General features: G+C 42.2%; 1 protein-coding gene across 3 annotated transcripts in view; it reads right to left on the reverse strand.

The window, feature by feature from the left end:
* Nucleotides 1-220: 220 nt before the first annotated feature.
* The window catches only part of znf827 (zinc finger protein 827), a 65,652-nt gene continuing 39,936 nt past the window's right edge, over nt 221-25,936 (reverse strand). For 2 of the 3 annotated variants that reach the window (XM_079646275.1, XM_079646274.1), the window contains exons 6-15: nt 23,810-24,049; nt 20,272-20,323; nt 20,053-20,153; nt 14,835-14,972; nt 13,750-13,779; nt 13,441-13,612; nt 11,370-11,536; nt 8,451-8,660; nt 7,948-8,125; nt 221-4,390 (exon numbers count right to left, since the gene is read on the reverse strand). In XM_079646275.1, coding sequence (XP_079502401.1) covers nt 3,364-4,390; nt 7,948-8,125; nt 8,451-8,660; nt 11,370-11,536; nt 13,441-13,612; nt 13,750-13,779; nt 14,835-14,972; nt 20,053-20,153; nt 20,272-20,323; nt 23,810-24,049 — 2,315 coding nt within the window. In that variant the 3' untranslated portion in view covers nt 221-3,363. The remainder of the gene's footprint in view (nt 4,391-7,947; nt 8,126-8,450; nt 8,661-11,369; nt 11,537-13,440; nt 13,613-13,749; nt 13,780-14,834; nt 14,973-20,052; nt 20,154-20,271; nt 20,324-23,809; nt 24,050-25,936) is intronic. The other variant, XM_079646276.1, reaches the window with a different exon arrangement.

Raw genomic sequence — 25,936 nt, forward strand, 5'->3', positions numbered from 1 at the left:
TCCGTTTGGTATTTTGAAAAATAAAAAGTATAAATATGCCTTATATAGGTATGGTCCTACACTATATTATTCAAATATAGCATGATAGGTCCACCTTAAGAGCTAGGAGAATAACAGTTTGGTTGAGTGTTTTAGCAAAGTGTAAGACTGATGCTGCTACAGTAGTAGTGAAAACATTTGTGACACCATTAGAAGAAAGAGAGAAGACAAAACACTGACGTAATATCTGATGTAAGCTTTACTTTCAAATCCTGTTACATTTAGACCTGGCAAGTTGAACATAAAATAATGCCAAACAAAGAAAAACAAATACAAAACCAAAAAAAGTACAAATGATCTATTTACCAGTTATCGTCACAACCCTGTACAGCCTTAACAATGGAGTAATAAAAAAAAGCTTTGTACAGCACATACCAATCTTTACCGAGTGCCAAAAGATAAGATAGCTGAGCCTTTTCTAATCATAACGTACAGCCAAACTTAAAGCTAACTGATTGTAGACAGTGCAGTGTGATGCTAACTAAATGCAACCGAGGGGGTTAGTTTTAAACACGATTAAGTGCTGAAGAACTAGAGGGCAATTTCATGCATACTCTGAAGTGCTGAAAAGGTAGTCAAGCTTTTTTTTCTTAAAGAAACGGTCACTGTGCGACTTACAAATGGGCAAAATAAGAATAAGTGCTTAAGAATATGGGTTTTATAAACAGATAGAGCCCTGTTTTAACATTACACTCAAACTAAGGGGGGGGGGGGGGGGGCATACAGAAGTGCAGCCATTCATGATTACGCTGTAATAAAAAGGCAGACATTTAAAAAAAAAAAAGGGTGTCAAGAGTGGACACATTCTTTTTATCTTAAATTTTCTTAAATCTTTTGGACCCTGACAATTAGTTTGACTCATTCTCAGAAGTCTCAGGTGGTTTCCTTCCACCAAGTGGCACTAGAGTATAAAAGATAACAGAGATAGTACAAGAAGAGAGTGTGTGCGCGTGTGTGTGTGTGTGTGTGTGTGTGTGTGTGTGTGTGTGTGTGTGTGTGTGTGTGTGTGTGTGTGTGTGTGTGTGTGTGTGTGTGTGTGTGTGTGTGTGTTGGAAGGATGCTCCTTTCACTCCAGAGACAGCATGCCAGACATTGATAGAGCAAAAAGGAACAAACAAACAGTGTAAAGGGGACAATCGAGGCATCGCTCCACAGCAGGACGTGACGGATTCAATCCTAACATCACGTCCTGCCGCGAGTTACATTTTGGTCTCGACAATTCATGATCTCTCTCTGTCCAATCAACATCTTTCTGACATAGTTAAGTAGAAAAATAAAATAAAAAGCAACAATGATTCCATATAAGAAAATGCATGAGTACAATAGACGCACGGAGAACATAAGGAACATAAAAAACAATCCCTTTTACAATAAGGGATTTTGGCTTGAAGACCACTTAAAAACACAGGCGCTATGAATAGGGTAAAGCTTTATTTCAAAATAAAATGCTTGTACTTTGCTGCCGTATCTCGCAAACATCCTTTTGAGCATTTTACGGATAAATACATATTCTCTTAATCAAAAAGTGCAGCACTGTGCAAAACTGGCTATCACAATTTAGCCTGGGACCTTTAGCTCCCAGGGAGAGCTTGACCTCTACTGTCTAATTCGTGCAATTTGTATTAATTTACGTTCTCTGATTCCACACAGGCAGGACTTTTGCACTGCTAGAAACGCCTACATGTGAAACTAAGGGGTGTTGATTGAGTCATTTACAGCAACAACTGTCCACTTCACATTATGGTGACATGGTGGATCTTAAGTTTGCACTTCAACAAAAGGAAAAATAAAGGTTTAAGTGCTTTTGGCTTGAAATGTAACTACATTAAGTGCAATTAAAACTCAAAAGGAGGGACAAAAAGCAGTACCATGTCTGCCGGCCTAACAGAAGCCATTGAACACAACGCTGTACAAGTGAATGGCTTTGCTTCATCATTGCACCTACAGGACCTTTTTCGCACGATGGGTTCTCTTATGAATGTTAGTAGAAAATGTTTTTATAATGATGTAAAAGGCTCAGTAAAAAAAGTAAAAAAAAAGAAAAGAAAAAGAAAAACAACCCAAAAGACACAGAAGGCCACCAAACACACTAACTTTCCCGTCTTTTCCAGCACAGAAGACGTCCCTGTTCACACTTCTGTATCGCTTCTTTTTCATGTACATAAACAAAAATACATTCATTCAAGTCATTTTGGAACAGTTTTTTTCTTTTTTTTTGTACACAAAAATTACAAAAAGCTCCAAAAAGCACCATTGAATCGGCCTGTGGTGACCGGGGCTGTGGGAAGCTCGCTAACCCAGAGCTGGTCACCTCCACAAAACAGTTATCTCATATATCTCTTCTAAGTATAGGTGCGTGATACATCGTTCTGCATGTGAAGCTGCACTGCTACCACCTGGTCTCAGAAATAAAAAGTCTCTATCATTCACTGCTTATTTATCTATAAGTGCAAATTCATTGTCATCATTTTACGTTTATATTCAAATCATTAGTAATACAAGTACGATAGTTCTTATCACAGCTTATCTTCTGTTTTGTGAGCTTACAAAAAAAACGATTGAAATGAGCTAGTTATCCATTTAAAAAGGATATTCTGAGACAGAGGTGATATCAGGCAGCTGCTATGCATAACATGTTTTCACCATTATACAAAAATCCAACAGAAATCAAAAAGATGGGAGGGGGAGGGGCTACAAAACTATGTACAAGACTGATAAATAAGTAAGTGCGTGGTTTGAGGCGTTGCTTTGGAAACGTGCCTTTTACAATGAAAAGCAATCCGTTTCATTGGTTCTGTCCACGTTGCACCGCTAACACTTCAGGATATCTCAAATTTAGCTTCCTAATGACGTCAAAGCTAGTTGAAACACAGGCATGCTATTTCGATGCATAATAGCAATAGACAAAAATGCACTAAAATATAGCACTTGCAAGTTTTGTTTCATCTTTTTATCTCGTCAAACGACTAACGGAAAAAAATCTATAAAACTGAGATACGTTAGTTTCCTCAGATAATGCAACTGGGTCCAAGTCATTCAGACATTTAAAAACGGAAAATAAGGTAATAGAGAGTAGTAGCTGAAGTAGTAATAATTCAATTGATAGAACTGATAAGAAAAGCAGCTTTTTGATATAAATGCATTTTTAGCATGTACAGCCTTTTTCTCTTATAAATGTTTTCTTTTTTTCAATATGTTTGTCTGGTCCAGCTTATCCTGCTGGTCTGATTGGAAAAGACGTGGCTCCCACTGCGGTGGTTCAGTGTCATTCACACCACCGTCCGAGGAGTGAGGGGGAGGAGGAGGAGGAAGAGGAGGGTGAGGTCAAACAGTCTTGGCTCTCTCCATCAGTCCCAGGTAGGCCATGAAGGAGTGTTTGTGGGAGGAGGGTGAGTGTGGAGAGCGGGAGGGGGGCGCTGAGTTGGAGGCGAAGAGGAGAGGAGAGGTGGCGGGCCGCCATCTGGAGTGGGGGTGCGAGTGGAATGTGAAGCGGCTGTTTTGGGTGAACAGGGTGGTGAGGGGCATCAGGTGCGCCCGGTCGTAGTTCCTGTACTGCTCCAACAGGTGGCGGGAGGAGGGGAAGAAGAGGGAGGGGCCGCCGCCGCTCGGGCCGCCGGGGGTCCTGCAACCGTTGTTTCCGTTAGTGCCGAATAAGCAGTGCAGGGGGCCGCCGGCGCCCTGGGGCTTACCCAGAGTGAGGGACAGGGCGACGGACTGCAGCGCCTGGGACGCCGTCAGGCTCATGAGCGGGCTGTTACTCCCACTCCCCCCGCTGCTCCCCCCTCCTCTGCAAAACAGGAAGTTCTCCTGACCCGTCTGCAGCGAGGAGCCCCCTGGTGAGGATCCCTGGAGTGGCAGCTCCTCCTCTCCCGCCTCCTCCTCGTCTTCTTCCTCCCCTTCTTCTTCTTCTTCTCCCAGACCCCCGTCTAGTCCCCCCGCTCCTCCGCTCTGGTGTTTCTTGAGGTGGCGGCTGAAGACGAAGGGGTGTGTGGTGGTGAAAGGGCACTCTTGGCAGCCGAAAGTCTGGCGCGGCGCGTGCTTCAGCTTCTTGTGCAGGTTGAGGTTGTCCTTGCGCTTGCAGCTATAAGAGCAGCGGTCGCAGTGGAAGGGCCGCTCGCCCGTGTGCACACGCACGTGCTCGATCAGCTTGTTGGCCGTCTTGGACAAGTAGCCACACTGCTCACACTTGTAGTGGTTGCCCAGGCGGTGCCCGCGCATGTGGGCCTCCAATGAGGCCTGGTCGGGCCACAGGCCCTGGCAGATGCGGCAGCGGTACTCCATCTTACAGTGCGTCTTCAGGTGGCACTCCATGGCCGCTGGTCGATTGGTGGAGTAGATGCAGAAAGGGCACCTGGGTAATGCAACAGAAAGGGGAAGTAGGGAGGGAGGACACGACAAAAAAAAGCAAAAGGACAGTTGAAGGGAATTTACATGAAATAAATCTAGAACATACCTTGAAATATAAATCACACAAATTAATGGAGAGGAGGAGAAGGACAGGTAAAGTGTGTGTCATGTGGAGTTCTGTGTGCTCATGGTGGTATGTGTGGCAGTTTAATGGTTGGATAATTGACGTGATCAGGTATATGTGTGTGTGGTGGAGGAGGAGGGGGGGTGACAGGCTGGAGAAAAGATTGGAGCAGTAGGACATGAAGGGAAATGAAGGAATGGAGTGGCACTTACATTTAAATAGCACCTTTCATCTGCTCTGGGCCCCAAAGCGCTTCACAAACCCTGCAGAACAGAATCACCTCAGAAAAACCTCGAAATGGTCAAGGCCCTCTCTCCCTTTCTACACACTCCTACATAGACACACTTCACATTGCTCGAGTGCATACACGTGTGCACACCAGTCGAGACAATAAACCTTGATCTGGATGTTGAGGTCAGAAAATGTAGGCACTACAAGGTTATCGAAAACCCCTAATGTCCAATAACTGACTCTACAGCTGGCCTGCTTCTAACAGTAAATATCATGTGGTTTACATAAATTAAGAGACTATGTGAACCTTGAAGTATAATTCACATGTGAAGATATAAACAGTATAGCAAAGAACATTTTCTGATACATTTAAATCTAAAATATATCAAAGGACCTCAGCTCTTCCCTCTCTTTTTTGATTCTCCCTTATTAAAACAAAGAATCTAAAATATCCACAACCTGCTTCTTTCCCTTTTGAACGACAGCTTAAAGAATCTGGCTTCAAAAACATTAACACCAGACAGAAGAAACATTTCAAACTGTGATATATATTCACTGACACACTGCAGCTAGCAGCAACTCCTTAAGTTAAGACTAAGAGAGGCTGTGTGGAGATCTTTGAGCTCTAAAGGGGCTTCTTATGTGTTTGTCTTCTGTTAACCACAGGATATGTATATAAATAGAAGTAATAATATGTAACTGTGATGCTAGCTTTAACATTTAGTGATATGCTACCATTTCCAGATATTTAGCAATGTTTAAAAACATCCTAAATCCACTGATGGCTGCACAGAATAGGATAAAAAACACAGATCTTTGTTTATGACAAGATGAGGCGATAACCATAATGATTCTGCACATGCACAGCTGGAGTTATGAGAACAACTTAAAAAACAGAAAATGGCTTGTGTGTTGCTTGAAATGAATCTTTTACAAAATATTTTAATTACTGCAGTATTTCCCGAGGCAAATCCAAAATGCTGTCAACTTCAAAACTAACATCAGTGTGTGTTGTGGTGGTTCAGATCGACACACAGGCTTTATGTTGGCTTGACAGACCTGAAATGGGACATAAACGAGTGACAGTACAACAAAGGCTCCTGAGGGACTGGAGTATGGAGATGGGGGGGGGGGGGGGGGGGGGGGGGAGTGGGGAGACTAGAGCGACAAAACAGCCAATCAGTGTTCGGAAAGCAAGGCTGCCTTATCACAGATATGATAAAATTAGATGGCTATATGTAGGGGGGTTGGGATGCAAACTGTGGGCTGAAATAGGTTTGCACATTATGTTTTTAAAGCACTTCATTAGGGTTGATCCTTGCACAAAAGCCATGCATTCGTTTTGGTTTATATATATGAGTGGATTGATGTGTGTTTATGACCATGTGTAGTCCAGGGGGGCCAGAACGTTACCCCTCAAAAGGGCCAAAACTGAAACTTCAGTGGGCCTAGGTTATTTTTCAGCTTTCTTTAAAAACAGCTGCAAACATATCTTCCCCTTTTCAGTGAAACACTCTCTTGATATTTCAGGTTTCACTGACTTCCTGCAAAAAACTGGGTGTTTCTCAATGTCGAGGAGGCTTGCTTGGTAGCACATGTACCTCCGAGTCACTTGATTCAGAAGCGAGGCAAGAATCCTTCCTAGCCTCGGAAAACGAAGAATTGAAGGTGGCTAACAGGTGTGCGTCATATTCGAGGCCCCGCCTTAAATGGAGCGCGATTCCAGCCAAAGATTTGGAAATTGGTCCGTGCGCAAAGCATTGTGGGGATTTTAAGACCGCGGAGTCTACACATGTGCAGCCTTGAAATTTCACCGCAATGAAGTACGCCGGCCTCGGTAGAATTCCAAGTATCCTGGACATCGGAAGAGTCCTTCGGCGGCACTCGATGACTTAGTATCCTTGAAATAGTGGCTCTGGAGCATCCTTCCTCGACAATGAGAAACACCCACTGAATCTACAAGGACTATTTTCTGTCATACATTTTATAACTATTTATAAATAAACTAGGATTTTCGTTTTGTGCGAACATTTTTGTAGTAGTATTCTATGATATATTCTACTTGATATTTCTTAAGGACTATTTTAAGACCTACAAAATATTTTATAACATTATATAATATGACATTTTTCCGGACATTATTTAAAGTGAAAGTTTTATAGCATCTCATACTATTATTTGTTTTCTTCTTGATAAAATGTTGTACTATCACATATTTTAATACTCTTAACGACAATGTTTATATCAGTGCTGTCATCACAACCTATTAAAAATAATTCAACTGTTTTTCCCTCTCTGTATTTTTGCTGATTTCAAGAGATTTATAATTCATTATTAGAGATTCTACAATTGGAAGGGCATTTTACCTAAAAACAAAAAACAGCATACACTTGGATTTATATTGTAATGAATCTCACTACAGTTATGTGTATCCTGCTAAAGGAAATGTGATTGGCTAATTTGAACTTTAGAGAGTGTTACGTTTGTACAGACCTAGACTGATCAATGCTACAGATCTGACATTTGTGCTTGTTCTAAATGTTTTGTTCTCTTGAGGTGTGCCAACAGATTTTATACAAGTGCCCGTATTCGGGGGAGGGGGGGTTTTCTGGAATGCAATGCTTCAGATATTTTTCTTTGGCAAGGCTGCTAGCTGTGGGCAGTGGAACAACAGACCCTGAGGGGAAGCCCATTTCCATCCTTTCCACTCTCCCTTCTGTTCAGAGCAGCCACTCAGACACAGGGACCACTGTCTAATAAGTTAGACCTGCCAAGAGAGGCTGTCGAGCAAAACTACAGCTTGTATCGTTTCCTCTTCTGGACGCAGATAACGAACATGGAAGTGAGGTTAGCTGATTAAGGACACATGGCTGGAAAGACCTCTAAATAGACCTCAAATCGTGTTCCTGTCTTCAGCTGTATGACTGTGACAAGCTCCTATTTGAAAAAGATATGATTGTGTACGCCTTTACCACGTGTGACATCATTCTAGGAATGTTAAATGGTGGACGCAATGAATAAAACCCTTGTGCCTGATGGTTGAGTTTTAGCATAATTAAGCAACTTTCAAATATGCAGTAACTTGCACAGCCTAACTATGACTGTGTATGTACTGTATGTGTTTATGTAAGTAATTAATTGACAGGGTGAGGGAGGGGACGGGACGGGTGGAGTTAGGAACCTCTGTCTGTACTTGCTTTCCTTACTTGAGCCCTCCGGAGGGGACGGTGTGGCACTTCTTGTGCTCCAGCAGCTGCTCGGGCGTCTTGAGGAACTTGTGGCAGACGTCGCACTCGAACATTCGCGTGATGAGGTGGATCTGCAGGTGCCGTTCGTACATGCTACGCGTCTTGCACACAAAATTACAGAAGACACACTCGAAGCCTGTGGAGAAGGAAAAGAGGAGAGAGGGTGAGTCTGGGTTGGCTCTTCAGAGGGAAATCACGTAAATCATGACCTACAGGAAGGGAGTTCAGAAACAGGAGAGAAGACCGGTCCAATAGAATTATTTTTTATTTGAATTCTATGATACTGATGGGTTCTTTGATCACTCTTAATCAAAGAGTTTCTGACTTACATAATACCTGACATTTTCTTTAAATGGTAGTTTTGCCTAGTCGGCATTGAATATAATGTATATTGTTGAAGACAACTTTTCACATGCACTACAATTATGAAGTGTACGGTACATGAATCCACAACTCCTTGCCTTTTTCAGACTTGTCCTCAGTTCCGGACCCCGAGTGGCTCCCAGAGCTGGACTGGCTGCCGGCAGAGGAGGGCAGGGCGAGCAGACCCCTGAGCTCTTCGTTAACGTGGGTGAGGTCTCCGCCCTCTGAGCTGTTCAGTGAGTCGCTGAGGGCCGAGAGGGACGAGGAGGTGCTCTTGGTCTCGCTGAGGGGACTCCTTGAGTTCAGACCTGGACACAAGAGGACAGATAGCAGAAAGTGAGACATTTGTATTAGTGTGATCGAAAATAGTCTTAGGGGAGAAATATAGCCCCTCCATCGAATAGGAAAATATATAAACTGAAACCCTGCAGAAATGGCAGGGTATCCTTTATCTTGAAAAATGTGAACCGCACGAACACACAAACAGAAGAGAAGCAGGCAGCCTCAATTGCCCTGTGCTCTGACGGAGGCCCTGCTGCCCATCAAATCAAGATGCAGTGGGCTTTTATTGATCTCCTTCTCCAAGTCTGTAATTCACTCGGCAGAGAGATGGAATTAGAAGGGGAGGGGGGGCGAGAAGGAGCGAGGGAGGGAGGGGTGAGGAGCGTGGGTCATGGCCGAAGGAGCTAAGATGGCGGGAGCATCTCAGGGCACTGCTCAACAAAGGGCATTCACTCAGGAGGGAGTGAAAGGAGGGAGAAAAGGCTGCAAGGAGCCTGAAATGGCTGACCTATCTTTTTAACGCAGGCAAACACACAAGTCTTAAACACACAAGGATGCCTGCATGCTGTGCACACACACCGTTTTATACTTTAACGGGAGATATGGTTAATTGCCTTCAATCAAATCTAAATAAACCAGGGTCATTCCCAGTGGCATCTTGAATACGGTATTGAACCAGCTGGAGGGAGCTTGTATCTGCTCTGCTGCAGTATTTAACATACACTTGCCTTCTCTTACAATATTCAAAAGGTTAATGCCACAGAATATGAGCAAAAAAAGGGGGAAGGATATAAAAACAAAGAAGGTGCTTGGGCCTTGACCTTGAAATACACCTTTATTGAAAAATATTCCTTTTTACAGAATAACTTCGTCCATGATCGTCTGGCATCATTTAAGACATAAGAACAGAAATAAAAAGGCCAAGTCTGCAATCTGCCAAAAGAACCCAGAGTAGATATTAAGTAAAACAGTCACATAATTCAGCTCCTTCCCCCCCCGTGGAGAAGGGCACCCGACCAACCTTTTCCCCAAGTCGAGTCCAGTCCTCACAGCTTGAACTGTGACTCCTGCTGAGCTCATCCATCTCCTGCCTGGTCTTCTCTACACAGTTGACCAGATAACTAGCCTTTTACAGTCTGTCAGCATTCACTCTGAGTGCTGCGCCGTCCACCTTACTCTCTGAAGAAAACACACCTTAACAAAACCGTGCTGGACCATGAAAAAAGTAAAGGACTGTCCACATGTAGAAGGTACTGTAGAACGTGTGAATATAAGCCACACTCCTGACCATGTGTGTGTTTGGTGGTGGTGTCCATCTTGTGTGAGACTGAGATAAATGCCAAGCCAGGCTGAGAGACTTCAAAGATGGCCACAGTGGCATCGTAAACCCAGCTCGTCTCCAAAGGAACCGAGGCCTATTGATTTTCCCCCCTCAGGCACGATAAGGGCCAACCTTCTCAGATAAACAAGGCCACCGTGGCCTCTGAAAGACCCCTCAGCTGTCTATGCCGGACAATCCCACCCACCCACACAAATACACAAGCACCACACACACGGAGGAACAGTGGAGGGGCAAAACGTCAGCAATAAACTGGACAAAGCTGTTTTAAACAAAAACACTATATCGACCACCAGGGGTTCAACCCCGCAGCTTTAAGAGTCCAACAGAAGGTCGACCTGAAGAGGCTGGTTTGAGAAACTCAGTTCTCCTGCTCGTCTTTCCCCGAGTCCTCTGAACTGAGACAGAACTGTGTTTATGAAGCGATAATTATACTGTTACATGAGGATGTTTTGACTGGTTTTGTTCACAGTAAAATGCCAGGAAGATAGAGAACAGCCTTCAAATAGGGATGCATGTTTTTTTGTGTCCTGAGTTTTTCCAATCAATATACCGTTGAGTTCATTATTTTAAGCAAACTGCACAACATTTTTACAGGAAACAGCTTCTGAAATGTTGGTTTTGTTTGGTTTGTCTTATTAAAAGATAAACTGAATACCAGTATTTTATTGATTATTGGTCGGTCCAGACAGGTCATTTCGATGTTCATTCTTACTATTTTTTTTTACTTTAAAGACGACCAACTAATTGTAAAATATAATCTGCAGATTGAGGTTGTTTTACAGACACATATTGTCGGTATAGTAACATTATTGTTGTCAGTAATTGCAGGGACTATGTTTAAAAAAGGGCTTCACTTCTCCCCACCCTTAAAGCTGAGAGTCCGCACTTTAACGTCCGTTTTTGGTTACATTTAAACCCCATGTGTTTGAGTGTGGAGCCAAAACAATAGAAAATGTGTCACTGTCCAAGTACTGCACTGTATTTCTATTCTGAGCTGTGAACAAGAGCCACAATGTGTAAGCTGCCACCCACTCTAACATGTGAGAGTCATTTTGAAAATAACTCCATAAGGCATTTTGCTCGGGGTTGAATCATGTACTTTGCTACTATCCAGTACATGGAGTTTGAGAGCCGTGTGCACGAACAGCAGACACGAGAACATCTCGCTCAAACTGCCACATTTAGTCCATATCCAATCTTCAGAAACCTTTAAATTATATTATTTTTGATTTTCAATTTAGTTTCTTCTGCATATTATTTCGTTTTGCACCGTAGGTTGGGAGAAAAAAGGCATTTGACGATGTCACAGGGATGGGAGTTTTTCACTATTTCCCCATCTTTTATAGACAAAATGACTGATTGAATTACTCTGTCATGCACCCCGATTGTGTACCTGCATGTCCCGTACTAATGTGGTTCTTCATGTCGTTCTCCTCCATGCAGACGTACTCGCAGACGCTGCAGCACAGCGAGAACATCCACTGCTCCTTGTCCACATGGAGCGACATGTGGCTGACAAACTGGGCATTCAGCTCAGTCTGGAAATCACACACATGGCAGCTGGACAGAGAACAGAGGAAGAGGAAGGGAGATGGCGAGAAAAACGGGAGGGACAGTCAGCTTTCGTGTTATATTATGAATGCATAAATTGGTAAGTGGTACAGCCAGGAAACATTCATTTTAATTAACTGAATAAAGATTAGCGGCAGACATGATGCTAATTCTTTCAGATCATTAGTCACTCAAGTATTAAAAGTATTGTGCATTTGGGGAAATAAACTTATTTGCTTTCTAACAGGGAGTTTGAGGAAAAGATTACAGTAAACACTTTAGCCAGAGTTTCTTTAAAAAAAAAGTATATTTTCCAAAAAAAGACACAACCAGAATAACTAAGACCATTGTTAATGGCAACAGTAAGATACCACATCATAGCTCTAAATGTGTTTTACGCCATACATGTTTGTCAACTCTGTAAAACACAGTCAACTAAACTTAAACTAACTCCAGATAATCAATCTTTTAAAACTAAATCCAAGTACTGGCTTGGACCAAACCAAAAGCTGTACCCATTTTAAGCCAATTGTTTTGTAAATTAACAAATAGTCCATTGGCATTAATGTATCTGTATCAGTGCATTTTATTGTATTGCCATATTTGTAGTGTATTAAGGTTTTATAAAAACTGTATATACAATAATATTATAATTACACAGAAGATGTAAAAGCCCAGCGACAAGAGCTGAAAATGAGCAACAGCAATTAACCATTGTGTTGAGCATATAAGCTTCAGGCTCTGTATTGAAACTAAGCTAAAGTGCATCATCCCTTTCGGATACAATACATTTAATTCAATATAAATACATCTAAAGCTCACTTAGGATTCTCTAAGAATGCCATGCAACTCCAGGCAGTCACTAGGACTGAAGAAGAAATATTTCAGCTCATAACTAAGATTTTGAAATGTAAATTTGGAAACTTTAGGCAATACATTTATTTTACCTTTGGACTATGTGTCTTCTAGCTCTAGCTTCATACTCTATATACAAAAAAAACAACTCAATTTTGATCATTTCCAGATAAATGACTCACAAAAGGGGAGAGAACACTGAAAACAGATGAACAAAATAGAGCAGTGGGGAGTAATTCAATCAAGAGATATCAAGATATACACTGAACAAAAATATAAACGCAACACTTTTGTTTTTGCTCCCATTTCTCATGAGATGAACTCAAAGATCTAAAACATTTTCTATAAACACCAAATAACCATTTCTCTCAAATTTTGTTCACAAATCTGAACAAATCTGTGATAGTGAGCACTTCTCCTTTGCTGAGATAATCCATCCCACCTCACAGGTGTGGCATATCAAGATGCTGATTAGACAGCATGATTATTTCACAGGTGTGCCTTAGGCTGGCCACAATAAAAGGCCACTCTGAAACGTGCATTTTTGCTTTATTGGGGGGGGGGTCTGGGGGGGTCCGAAAACCAGTCAGTTTAACCCTAACCCTAACATGTCACCCGTCTCCTTCGCATAGAGTTGATCAGGTTGTTGATTGTGGCCTGTGGAATGTTGGTCCACTCCTCTTCAATGGCTGTGCCAAGTTGCTGGATATTGGCAGGAACTGGAACACGCTGTCGTATACGCCGATCCAGAGCATCCCAAACATGCTCAATGGGTGACATGTTAGGGTTAGGGTTTAACCCTAGGGTTTTCGGACCCCCCCCAGAGATTTGTGAACAATATTTGAGAGAAATGGTTATTTTGTGTATATAGAAAATGTTTTAGATCTTTGAGTTCATCTCATGAAAAATGGGAGCAAAAACAAAAGTGTTGCATTTATATTTGTGTTCAGTGTACTTGGGCATCAAGCAGCAGATAGAATTGTATTAAAAGCCAACACTGTATCCTCTGCTACTGGCTCGAGCCATCGCAGAGGGTGTGTCTGCTGTGTTCTCACTACCTGTAGTAGTACAGGCAGTTCTTGCGCTCGGCGGACTCGGCGGTCACAGCGCTGACGATCTGCTCGGCGTCCGTGTTGACCAGCTTCACAGAGTGGATGGTCAGGTGCTGATTGAGGTTAGCCCTGCACTTGGCTGCATAAGGACAAAGGTGACACTTGTACTTCCTCTCTTCTGCAACAATAAACACAGACACGAGACCCCGGGTTACAGTAAACATTACCTCAGATGATACTTTTTATTAAGTTACCTGCCTGTGAGACTTTAAAACAAGCTTAAACCTAATTGCTTAATGCCTAGCCCTGCCTCACCTTTGCCTGACCCCAACTGTAACTCTGATCCTGGGAAAGAGGAAGGAAAAAAACACCATGTGTCGTCTGACAAAATCTACTTTTCAGGGAAGCATCTGGACATTCCTGTAGATGCCACGATACGGTGACACAATATTACCTTATTTTCAAGCCCTATGAAATTACATTTAGATGGATCAAATTATAATATTTAGCAGAAACAAATCATCACAACCTCTAACCCCCCCCTCAAACACACACACCATTTGCCCCAAGGACATGGAGCCAGGCAACCTTTATGTCGCCGGGGGAAACCAAAAAGACCATCACACTGACATATGCCCCTGCTTCTGCTCTCTGTGGTGTGGCCAAGCTGTTCACAGCCAACACTCTCAGATGGCGTGTGTGTGTGTGTGTGTGTAGTGTGCGCACGAAAAATGTGAGAGCATGTCCAATTGTGTGGGGGCATTTTGTACACAAGTCTCCATTTGTGCTCCCGGTGATTTAGTCTGCAATCCCAACTAGGTTGCATTAAATTCTAATCCAGCGTTAATGTGCTTTAAATAAAATTGCATGAGCAGGATATTCATTAATTTATTTTCCTAATAAGTACCGGGGAGGGATTGGAGAAGACAGTGATGGGATGGAATGGATCAATTGGGAGCAAAGAAGGGCCAAGTTTAAAAAACACAGTGTAATCAGGACACAAGGGAGCGTATAGCTTCATCCTGGGGAAGTCTCCCGTGTGTGAGAGAGAAAGTGAATGAGGGAACCAATCAGGACTGCATCAGAATTACTGTTGTGTGTTTCTGTGTGTGTGTGTGTGTGTGTGTGTGTGTGTGTGTGTGTGTGTGTGTGTGTGTGTGTGTGTGTGTGTGTGTGTGTGTGTGTAGATACTCTGTGAGGCATCCCTCTAGCTGGGTAATTAGACGGGCAGATTTCCCAGTGAGACTAATCATGGTAGTAATCTCTTTAAAGGAAGGGTAATCTAGTCTAGTCAACCTTATTTACTCACTGTGGGAAGCACAAACACACGCACAAACACAGCAAACAGCTATACATTAAAAACAACAACGCTTAAACAACTTCTTTGTGTTTTTATTTACCTGTGTGTAGAGACAGATGTCTGGAGAGAGTCTGCTGTCTACCAAACACTTTGCCACAGACAGGACAGGGGAAGAGCTGCTCGTTTAGTCTCCACTGGGCGATCCCGTTTCCCAGCTCCCCGTCGTCCTTCTCCGAGTCTGGGAAAGCACAAAGGCACAAATCCAAACTCATCAACCACTGCAGACACAAAAGCCTCTGCAGGAAGACCCAATGCTGTTTTATTATGTACTGATGCTGAAACTGTGCCACAGATCAAGGTGGTATTGTTGGAATTAGCGGGGTAAATCTTAAATTTCACATTTTGCCTTTAGTTCAATAGTAAGAGTGACGGTAGGAGACGGGCGGATGCAGCAACGGTCCGAAACAAACCGGAGAAAGTTGTAGCAACAGTTAAATGCATGGTACAGTATGAGTCATAACCGTTAGGACTCCCCATTTACATCCATTTTTAATGAGATTTAACACCAGTAAAACAGCTAAAACGATACAACATAGGATACCGTCTTGTTTAGTTCATTCAATATTTGTATTTAGGAATACTTTGACATTCTGGTGAATGTGCTTGGCTTTCTTACGGACAGTATTCGAAAAAAAATACAGGCTGATAGTTCACTAGCTTCTTATATGTTATGTTATATACTATCTTGTTTTTAAATATGTAAGCCTACTAATTCTGTTTTTGCCTTTCATCTGAACTGTCCCTTTGCTGTTGTTACGCTGTAAAGCTCCCAACTGGGGGACTAAATAAAGGATATCTGATTATAAGCTCTTTCATGTCTGTCAACTAATTATGAAGTTACAAAAACCTGGCAGCTAGCTAATCACAAACACAGAATACAATGCTTTTTACACAGCTATAACCTCCTCATATATATCTTGGTTTCTCCTCTAATGGAGGTTGTTGGGCTTTCTCTGCCTCTGGATGTAACCCATACACAGACGGGTAAAGGGGGAATGGCAACAGGACAAACAGAAAAGCCAACAATAGAAGATTTAAATGATTATATAAACGAAAAAAAGAGAATAAATGAAGAGAATCAGACGGACACATCTAGTTCAATTATTGAATAGCCCAAATCTACAAATTAAAATGGTGTAATCTATCAGGGAAAGTCTCATTGCCTTCCCTCTCAGTGAAACAGAACTACTGATACACTGTGTGTTAATTTGCTAACCCACAAGACTTCAACCTGTCTGCTACCATTTGACAGATGCTCCTTGTGTAGCCTGCGGGTGGGATGAAGTGCAAATGCATTCTTAATGTCAACAGCCAGCACCAGTCCTCTGCTCTACAGCCTGCAGCACACACTTCACTGTAGCGCTCCTCACTGTACGTCACCCCCCCCCCCCTCTCCCCCTACACTCCGTAATCAAAGAAATTAAAAGAGAGAGAGAAACTATTTTCGGCGGCTTTGAATCTGAAGTATTTAAGTTTCTGTTTGAATTGAACCTCGCCATAGGACTGAGGGTAATGCAAGAGAATAAAGACATGTACTTTTTAAATAAGGCTATACAACTGTTTGCAAATTGAAATGGGGTTCTTACTTTTGTCTAGTATATGAATTGTTCAGAGAGCATGATACACGGACTGACACTGACATTCAATGAATCCGAACAATTGTTTTAAAAATGTGTTTTACGTTCAGCGTTCATAAAGGGTGGAAAAACGTTCCTTCTCACCAAACGTTTTGATTCTTTGCAGATGGAGATCATTTCAAAGGATGATACAAAAGAGAAAAGGAATCTTTATGCCACGTTTTTAACAAAACAGCAAGTTTTGGTCGCGTTTTAAACTCACTTTTCAACATTACATTTGTATTTTTACACAAAACGCATTGATGAGGTGGTTTGGTGGCAAAGGTACAACAAAAGCAAAGAATCCTTTCTGGAATGTTCAGGCATTATGTCACACATTGCCAAACAGTGATGTGACATTTGACTAAATCACTGATTCATAAACCCAGGAGAGTTTTTTCTTTACTTGAGTCACATATTTAATCCTCACTTTGCCCGTCGCCCGTGTACATGCAACTGCATTTGAGTTGTGGGCCTTTGTTTATTGATTTTATTTTTGTGAAGCGAAATAAATAGTACTTGTTTTCCCGAGAGTAGTTACATGTAATGTTCATGTTCAATTTTCTTGTCCAATATGTTGTCTTCTGCCTGTTCACCCCCTTTCTGTACTTTTAATTTTTTTTTGTAAGCGACTTTGGGTTATTGAAAAGCGCTATATAAATAAAAGTTATTATTATTATTATTATTAGTTAGTATTCATATGCAAACTATTTGGTATGTACACAGGCAGTTCAATGGCAAAGAGGGACACACAATAAAGGCAAAATGCATGTGTGCTACTTTCTTCCTAATTTGATCATATTATTATTTGGGTTTTTTATTCCTCAACCCTGTGGAGTATCTTCTTATAGTGTGTGTAGCTGAAGCTTAGCACATAAAGCATTAACTTGTCCTGACTCAGAGAGAGACTCAGGGACGGCCTGGTCGCACGAGGTGAGGAGAAGCCGGGCGGCAAAGACCACGACCCCGCAAACACACTGATGATTAAAGCAGTGAGGGTGTGGCGTGAGCCTGAAGGTGGTTAATGGCTTTATTAGTGCTATTACAGCTGGAGCCAGACAGAGGGATAAAGAATACATTTAAGGATTGTGCTAAACCTCAGATTAAAGCAAAATTACTCACTTATTCGTGCGTACAAAATGAAAATATGCACAATTTTACATTTATATCATATGATATATACTAAAAAAGTACACGTAGGTTTTTTTTTCCTTATTTGAAATTGTCAAAGACTATGTTATTATTTGCTTGTTTTGTCAAATACAAAATATAATTTACAACACAGCAACCTATTTTAACTTCCAATTCATCAAACCATAATAATCGTGTACTAATAATAATCAATATCGTGTCCTTTAATAAACTTAGCTAAACCTTTGACTGTATTTATGCTGGTTTGTGAGGGAAAGGTGGTGTCAACTAACAGGAATGGTTACTAGGTTTACCAACCACTGAACAGAACATCTGGGTAATAAAAGTCTGCCTTCCTACAACTGCAACTAGAAATACTTTTGGAGAAAGAGAAGATTAAAAGAAGGGAAAAAAAGAAAAGAAAATGTACAGGCATAGAGAGAGACACATGACGCAGAGAGATGAGTACTACAGTAGAAGAGTGAGCAGCAGAGTCTTAAACACACAAGGGAAAGGGGAGGTGGGCTGGGCGAATTAACTTTCAGGACACTCTTGACACCCAGAAGCCAATCAGATTTTCATTAACTGGCAGAGGGACAGGCAAAGCTGGCACAAGCTAATTAACCTCTGGATCTCTCACTGCCAAAGGAACATGGAGGGAAGTTCTGGGATGCCAGGGAAGAGGGGAGGAGAGGGAGAGGGGGGATGCTCCGGGCAGAGGCCTCCGGGCTGGGGAAATGTGTGAGAGGGCAGAGAAGAGGACGGAGCTCTAAATATGAAACGGGGAGAGGGGGGTGGGATCATGTAAAGTGTGAGGTGGTTAATTGAGATGTGTCCTCGTGGCTGTACACTCAGATTTAGAGATGTCTTCATTGGTGGTTGAGTAACACGGCAGGCTACAAAGCTTCTGGGAGAGAGTGTGTGCGTGAGTGTTAACTGTATATGCATGCACATGTATGAAACTGTGTAATGAGCATCTTCTGCATAATCAGTTATTTCTTCAAGCTACAGTGAGAATAACTGGAAGACTTTGATGCTCGTCTTTGAAGATACTGGACTATGAAGGATGCAGCCGTAATGAGTGTTGGCAGTTAACGTCTGGTTTGAGCCAGCTGAAGATACATTTGTTCTGTCTTATTATTATTATTTCTTCGGAGGAGATAGTCTATGTGTAAAACAACAAATGGGCATATTGAAACTGCAGCTGCAACTAACATTTATTTAAAAAAAGATTAAAACCTTTTTATTATTTTCTTGATTAATTGTTTAGTCTTTGAAATGTTAAAAAAAACATTTCACACTAAAGAATCCAGGATAATGTCTTAAATGTGCTTGATTTGTCTAACCAACATCCAGAACCTAAAGACTCTAAGGCCCAATCCCAAACCGCCCCCTACACCCTACCCTTCCATTTTGCACAGAGGGTCCGCCATATTAAGTGCTGTTCCAAACCAACGAGTGTGGAGCGGTGTGGAGGGGGAGTGGGCTATCAAGCCCTCAAACAGCGAGTCTGCATCGGTACTGACTGGAGACCGGTCTCTACCTGACCGGAGTCACGCTGTGTGTGTCCGTCAGGAAACACACTGTTTACAAGTAGTTCCAGCAAACATCCACTGATAAACTGCGATGTTAACAACCTCATGATAACCTCATATGTTTTAACTTAGGATCATACCTGTGTTTAGTCTAGAAAAAGGTAAATGTGTGCATTTTATTATAAAGTTGTGTATATTCACAGACTGTTACAAAAACTAAGAAGCTTATAAACATCAGGTTTAAAACTAAAAGAGCTTTGAAACACAATGAAAGATGTTTGGAGTTTTATTCGAGTTATTCATTTACATTTTTTGTCTAAGCGATGCTGATTTGAAAGCGTTGTTACATACAGTTACGGCATTTCCTGTTTCTGCCGGAGAGAGGGGAGGCCGTCCCAAAGCTAGCCGCTGTATTTACACCCTTAACCCTTAATGGAGGGGCCTTCATTTTGGCTACAGACGGAGTTCACTCCGTCACGGAGGGGTAGGGTCGAGGGGGTGATTTGGGCCTTAATGTCCACTGCTTGAAAAATGACCAAAACGTGAATAATCTGATCATCAAGATTGTTTCCGACTAATTGAATGGTCCCACCGGAACCCGGTTTGCATATTTAAAAAGAGTAACAAGGACTTGGTATGAAAATAAAATAATCATGGTTTATAAAAGTGATAGGATTCATATAATTCGTGCTAGAATAGAAATTGAAGTTCTTTGATATCATTTTACCAAAGGCATATTGCTGTCTGCATGTGTTTCCCTCAGTCCTTTCATTGATTTGGATGTTTAAGAAGTAAAGAAGTAAAATATATTGACCATCCGTGTTCTATGATCCTGCAAGAAACTGCTAGAAATGTCCGTTCCTCTACCACTACTACTACTACTACAGTATGTTCCTGTGTGTATGCATTAATGTGTGTGTGTGTGTGTATGTGTGTGTGTGTGTGTGTGTGTGTGTGTGTTTCCCATGCGTCTTACCGTGGAATAGTGCCCTGGTAGAGGAGCTTGCTTCTGCGGGGGAAGAGCTCTTCGAGCGAGAGTTAAAGGGTGATTGTCTGAAGCACTCATCCAGAAACGGACTGAAACACGATACATAATATTAAAAGTTACTCAGCTACTACATTTAACACCTACTGTATTCAAATGATTTTGAGAAAATGCATTATGAAGCAAAAGCACTGGGTGTTATTGACTCACCTGTGTATTCCCACCATGTTGTCTTTGTGGTTGTTGGCTTTGCTGACTTTTTCTGAAATAAAAAAATATAACACAATGCCGTTAACATATTTAAAATGTTTTTATAAATCTGTACAATAACATCCCCATGGACGATCTGCAGAGACACAGGGGTTAAAATGTATTTCCAATGAGTAACTGGGTAGTAACGATTCTCGAAATCCAGTTAGTGGGAGAAATAATGTGGGTTGTATTTAATAAACTACAAGAACACATCAAGAACATTTAAGAACACAGAAGCAGACAAAACATTGTTTTAATTAAAAATAAATTATTAAACTCGGCACACTTGATTTATATGCCACTATAATTTATTTTATCTGTTAGAAATGGTTACTACATTTCCCAAAGCCTCCCTGCACATTGGCCACTATAGAAGAGAAACTAACACTATATGATCCTGATTCTTTCAAGTTTAACTCTGCTGGTAGAGCGCAGGTTGCCCATGGCAGCGGGGGGGCACTGGCCATCTGGAGAAGTGGGAGTCTCTCTGGTGGGCCCGCCGACCTGTGGGCCGAAAGTTAGCCCAACAACACCAATATGAAAAGATTCTTTAAAAACTAAAACATGCATAGATGGTCAGATGAGAGAAACCAGATGGCCCGTGTGTGTGTTTGTGTACGGTAACACTCTTGTTTGTAAATGGGGAAATAAAACATTACAAACACTTCTCAACGTTTCTGACTGTGGCGTCAAAAACAGCCAAGAGTTATTGCTGCCAACATAATTTCAATGAAAAGTATAGATGAGATAAGTTTAATAAAGATTTACTCCAAGGTTTTTACTTTGATTTGCAATGTACAGTATCGATCCACATAATAGACGAGGACTCCTTTTGACAATAATATTCAGTCTTCAGAAACAGCTGTTGAAAGCTATTCATCAGTGAAAACCTTTTTTACACTTCAACACTTGAGTGTAACTAGCTGTTCAGTTCTTCTGTACATCCTATGATCGTAAAGTATGTATTTTTTTCTGATAGAACAACAAAAAGTTGTGATCGATCAACCTATCACCTGCGCATTATGACACCTAAAGACGCTTAATAATGGTAGTGCTATATTCACCAGGAAGTGAAATGTTCTCCTGGCCATTTTTGTTTAAGGTGAGGCGGGTTAGCCACCTCGAATATAAAAGAGTGCAGGAAATACTGAATTAAACATCACTACAAAAACAATGACATAAAGAGAAAAAAGTGTCAATAGGCGCTTTCACACCAGAGTACTTTTCCCAGTATAGTTCCGAAAATGTGCGTTCACACCAAAAAGATCCAGAACTAGAACTTAGTTTGTGAGAACTTTTTCAGTCCAGGACTTTCGCGGGAGAAAAAGGTTCCCATTTTTGATTGGCTGGGCGGATTGCAAACCACGCCCTGTAAAACTCCAAAAAGGTTTTTTGAAGCCGCCATTTTATTTGTTCGCATTAGCATTATTAGCATTAGCCCAGCGCACCAACGGAGAGAGTCTAACTTATGGCAACAAAAAATAAAACGTGGGAGCGGGGGAGATGAGGTGGTGTCGGCGTTCTGGCGATTTACTCTGAAGGCTTCAGTAGAAGCTGCTGGGAGTCCCACCAGCTTCTACTGAAGCGAGTCCCTAACTGCGGGGACTTTCGGCCCGGGACTTCGGGTGGCAGTATAAGCCGTGAAGTTGTTTGTGGCCTGCCAGTAAACCCAAAGCAGAAGATGACAAAGTGACGTCAGCGGCTCATTTGCCTAACCCTCCCTCAGGGACTTTTCCCGGTGTGAACGCGATCTGCTCTTTGGTTCATCAGAACTAAAGAGTTCTGATGAACTAAGTTTTCATGAACTATGTACGGCAAAGTACTTGGTGTGAAAGCGCCTAATGACTGTTTTTTCAAAAAGACCTAGATGCCTTTAAGGTTCCACAAACGTTACAGTCTTCATACCTAAGATCCCAACTCTTTAATCACACATGAAGTTGATTCTGTTCAGGTGCAAGGCAGGTACAGTTTCTGTTACACCTCTACAGTAAATACACAACTGAACAAATAAAACGGAAGCTATCAACGTCCTCCAGAGAGAATCACTCTACTGTAGATACAACACAGTAGAAGCTCATATTACGAACTACAAAGTAGCCATTTCCTAGCTGTTAAGAGTTATTGAGCATGAAATAAAGAAAATGTAAAGAGGTTTATGAGTGGTATGTAAAGTGAGAATTGCTACAGTTATATTTTACTAATGCTAGTATCGTTTTTTTCAGCATTCAGTCGTAAAAAGCCCTATACATTGTGTATGAAAATGGGAGTGAGTTTCAAGGCGATGCACTGAAGGGAATTTCAAAGCTGCAACCATCTCAGTGTTCAGAGCGACCTTGCTACTGATGTGTCTCTGAGGTCCTCCTGCTCTGGGTAATTCATATTGATTGCTCATTGTGTGACAGCGGCCCACTCTGTTCCCGTCCCCCTCACATTCAGACCCGGCTCTAAAAGGTGGTGGGGGGTGGGGGCCTCTCTGTTGCCAGGCTAGCGATGCCCTGGCCTCCCTGGGTGGCATACTCTGTACCCCTGCTGCCCTCTCTACCCTCCTTATCCTCTGCACCCCCCCCCCCCCCCTGTAAACACCCCACTCCGTCACACCGCTCGCCAAGGACAGAAGTCTCTTTCCACGTTGCCATGGAGATGCCGCACGGGAGAAATGTAAAGGGAGGGAGGAGGGAGTGGAGGGGAAGTGCAGGGGGAGAGCGTGTGCAGCCAAGTGTGCTTGAGCCGGCATGTCTGAAAACGAGTCAAGGGAGAGAGAGAGAGAGAGAGAGAGAGAGAAAGAAAGAGAATGAGAGGGAGGGAGGAGGGGGGGAGGGAGGGAGGAGGGGGCATTTGTGCAGACACCACTCCCCATGGGGCCGTGTGTGAGCCTGTAAAGGTGTGCATGCAAGACTGTGTGGGAAAGAAAGACTGCCAATGTGTGAATTTGTGAATATGTGTGAGAGCAAGAGGAGGGAAACGATTTTACACAAGCCCCTTCCTCTATCCAGCCTCTGATTGCTTCGCCTTATAGAGCTGGGGGTCACAGCCCAGGACTAAAAGCCTGACCCCCCCCCCCCCACACACACACTCACACATCTGCAGCTTTTCCCTGGGGGGAGACAATGGTTCCACCTCAAAGCTCTGTCTTAATCTAGCAATACAAACAGCTGTCTGCCGCTTCAATGTCACTTTCATGGCCGCACAGGTAAAAAAAAAGCAGGATGTCATTACATGTCGTATATAACCTCGACTTTACAACAGAGCCACCGGAGGATGGAAATGGAAACATGTGGGTTTTATGGTCCAGTATCAGAAACTGTCCAAGGTTTACGCTGCAAGGGGAAAAGAAAACATGTTGCTGTGTGCATGTGTGTGTGTGTGTGTGTGTGTGTGTGTGTGTGTGTGTGTGTGTGTGTGTGTGTGTGTGTGTGTGTGTGTGTGTGTGTGTGTGTGTGTGTTTGCTCGGAGAACACTGTGTGCCTGGATTCGCACATGTCTGGAAGGAACATACCTGACAGTTTGAACAGAAGTTCAGAGGCCATTTTGACCGATATGTCCTGGGAGAAGAGGTCTTTCTGGGGGCGGGCCAGCGTCTCCGGGAGGTTACTCAATGGCTCCGTCTTCTCACTCGCCCCTAAAGTGCTGAAGGCCAGCCGGTGTGAGGCCGGGGGGCATCGGTCTGCAGGGGGCGGGTCCACCTCCATGGGCTCTGCCTTTACTTTCACCCTCTGGTACTGGTCTTTGCTGTTCTCTGCAGCAGAAGATTGAACAAGAAAGAGAGGACATTCTGGTTAAACGTCTGCAAAGATTAAACTGTTAAGAGATGATCTAAGTACGAAGACTTTCACAGTAAAAGAGGTTATTGTTTCCGTTCAAGCATTACAAACTGACTAACCAGAAAAGAAAACCTATGCATGTGATTGTTTTCTCTTCTTTTTGATTGCAATCACATTCATTTAATTAAGGTAAAAGGACTTTTACTTAAGTAAATAGATTGAGCACGCCTTCTACAACTAATGATTGCTCATTGTCTACTAATGCTACTAATACAGTTAGTCTGGACTGTATTTTTATGCCTCTCTTTTATTGGAGCGGACTTTTTGCATACTGCACGTCTTCCACTAAAACCATGACTGAAGAATAGTCACACAGGTGATTACACTGTAGCTGGATATCAAATAAAGACATCATATAATGTGTTTTGTCAGAAGTCAAGTTCATTTTGTTCATACAGCCAAAATTCACAAATCACACATCTGCATCAAAAGTCTCTAAACTCAGTAAGACGTATCCTGTAAGACCCGCTCAATCTTTAGAGACTTGTTATAAAAGAAAATTGAGAACAAACACGTAACCCTCGAAAAAGGTCAAATAATTTAAGTAAAGCTGAGATAAGATTGAAAAAGATTAAGTGTTTTTATTTGATTGAATTGCTATGAGCAGATCTACACAATAGACTTGTCCTCAGTGTACAATAATATTCAAAGTCTCTGGACAGAAAATCTCTGTTGAAAGCTATTCATCAGTGAAACATTTTGAAATACTTCATGGTACTACTGAGGAGGAATAAAAGTAAAATATGTGCACAACTGGTGATCATTAAACGCAACTCTCTCTGACGTGCGTACGTTCCTAAACACTGAAAAGGTTTCCTTTTTCCCAACATAGCAGCATGCTGTTCAGAATAACAACAGCAAAGTGAAAATAATATGAAGGAAACAAACAGCTGCTGAATCAGACATGTTAGGATGCTCAATAAGCCTGATAATACATCAGTGTTTCCCATACATTGATTTATTTGTGGCGGGCCGCCACAATTAAATATCGTCCGCCACAAATGGATCTCATAAAAAAAAAAGATATATATTATTGTCTTTTTTTTTGGTGGTCTAACGGATAGTGAGGTGGGCTGATGATCGGAAGGTTGCAGGTTCAAATCCTGCCCGGAACACCACTACTAGTGTGCCCTTGAGCAAGGCACTTAGCCCTCGGTTACTCCAGAGAATGTCCCTGTAATTGGAAGTCGCTTTGGAATAAGGCGTCTGCTAGATGCCTAAATTATAAATTATATTTTTGGGAGAATAAACCCCACAGATCCTCAACTCCGTTGTGTTTCACTCATTAACAACGCAACACAGAGCAACAAGAATGTTGGGGGGGTGCGGTGCGGTGCCCCCACAAATAGAATCAAATTCTGTGGGAAACACTGTACATATTTCAGAAAAGGTAGTCATTTTGTCTTGGCATTTTTTATTTCAGACGAGGGGTTGAGCCCCAGATCACTATGAACTGATCTCCACAAAATATGACTTTCGCACATATGTACAGATCAATTACACATCCAGCATACATGTTTAAAGGTGTTGGAATTAGAGCTTGAACAGTGAAGCCAAAACATTGCCTCTTAAGCTGAGCTGAGCCTTTTAGCGTCTCGCTGTTTAATTATTAGGGCATGAGGGCACCGCGAGGTCAGACTGTCGCTTGGGGAGGGCTTCTGCCGCTCATGTGGGTTCACTGAAGCAAACAAGGAAGACACTGGAACACTTTGAATGTTAAATCATAGCTTATTATTCTGTGTTGATGATAACTCCATGTGTTGGATGACAGAGTCTCTCCTGCTAGTCGTTTTTCAGCACAT

This window comes from Notothenia rossii (assembly GCF_949606895.1).
Source record: "Notothenia rossii genome assembly, chromosome: 1".
In the NCBI taxonomy this organism is placed as follows: Eukaryota; Metazoa; Chordata; class Actinopteri; order Perciformes; family Nototheniidae; genus Notothenia; species Notothenia rossii.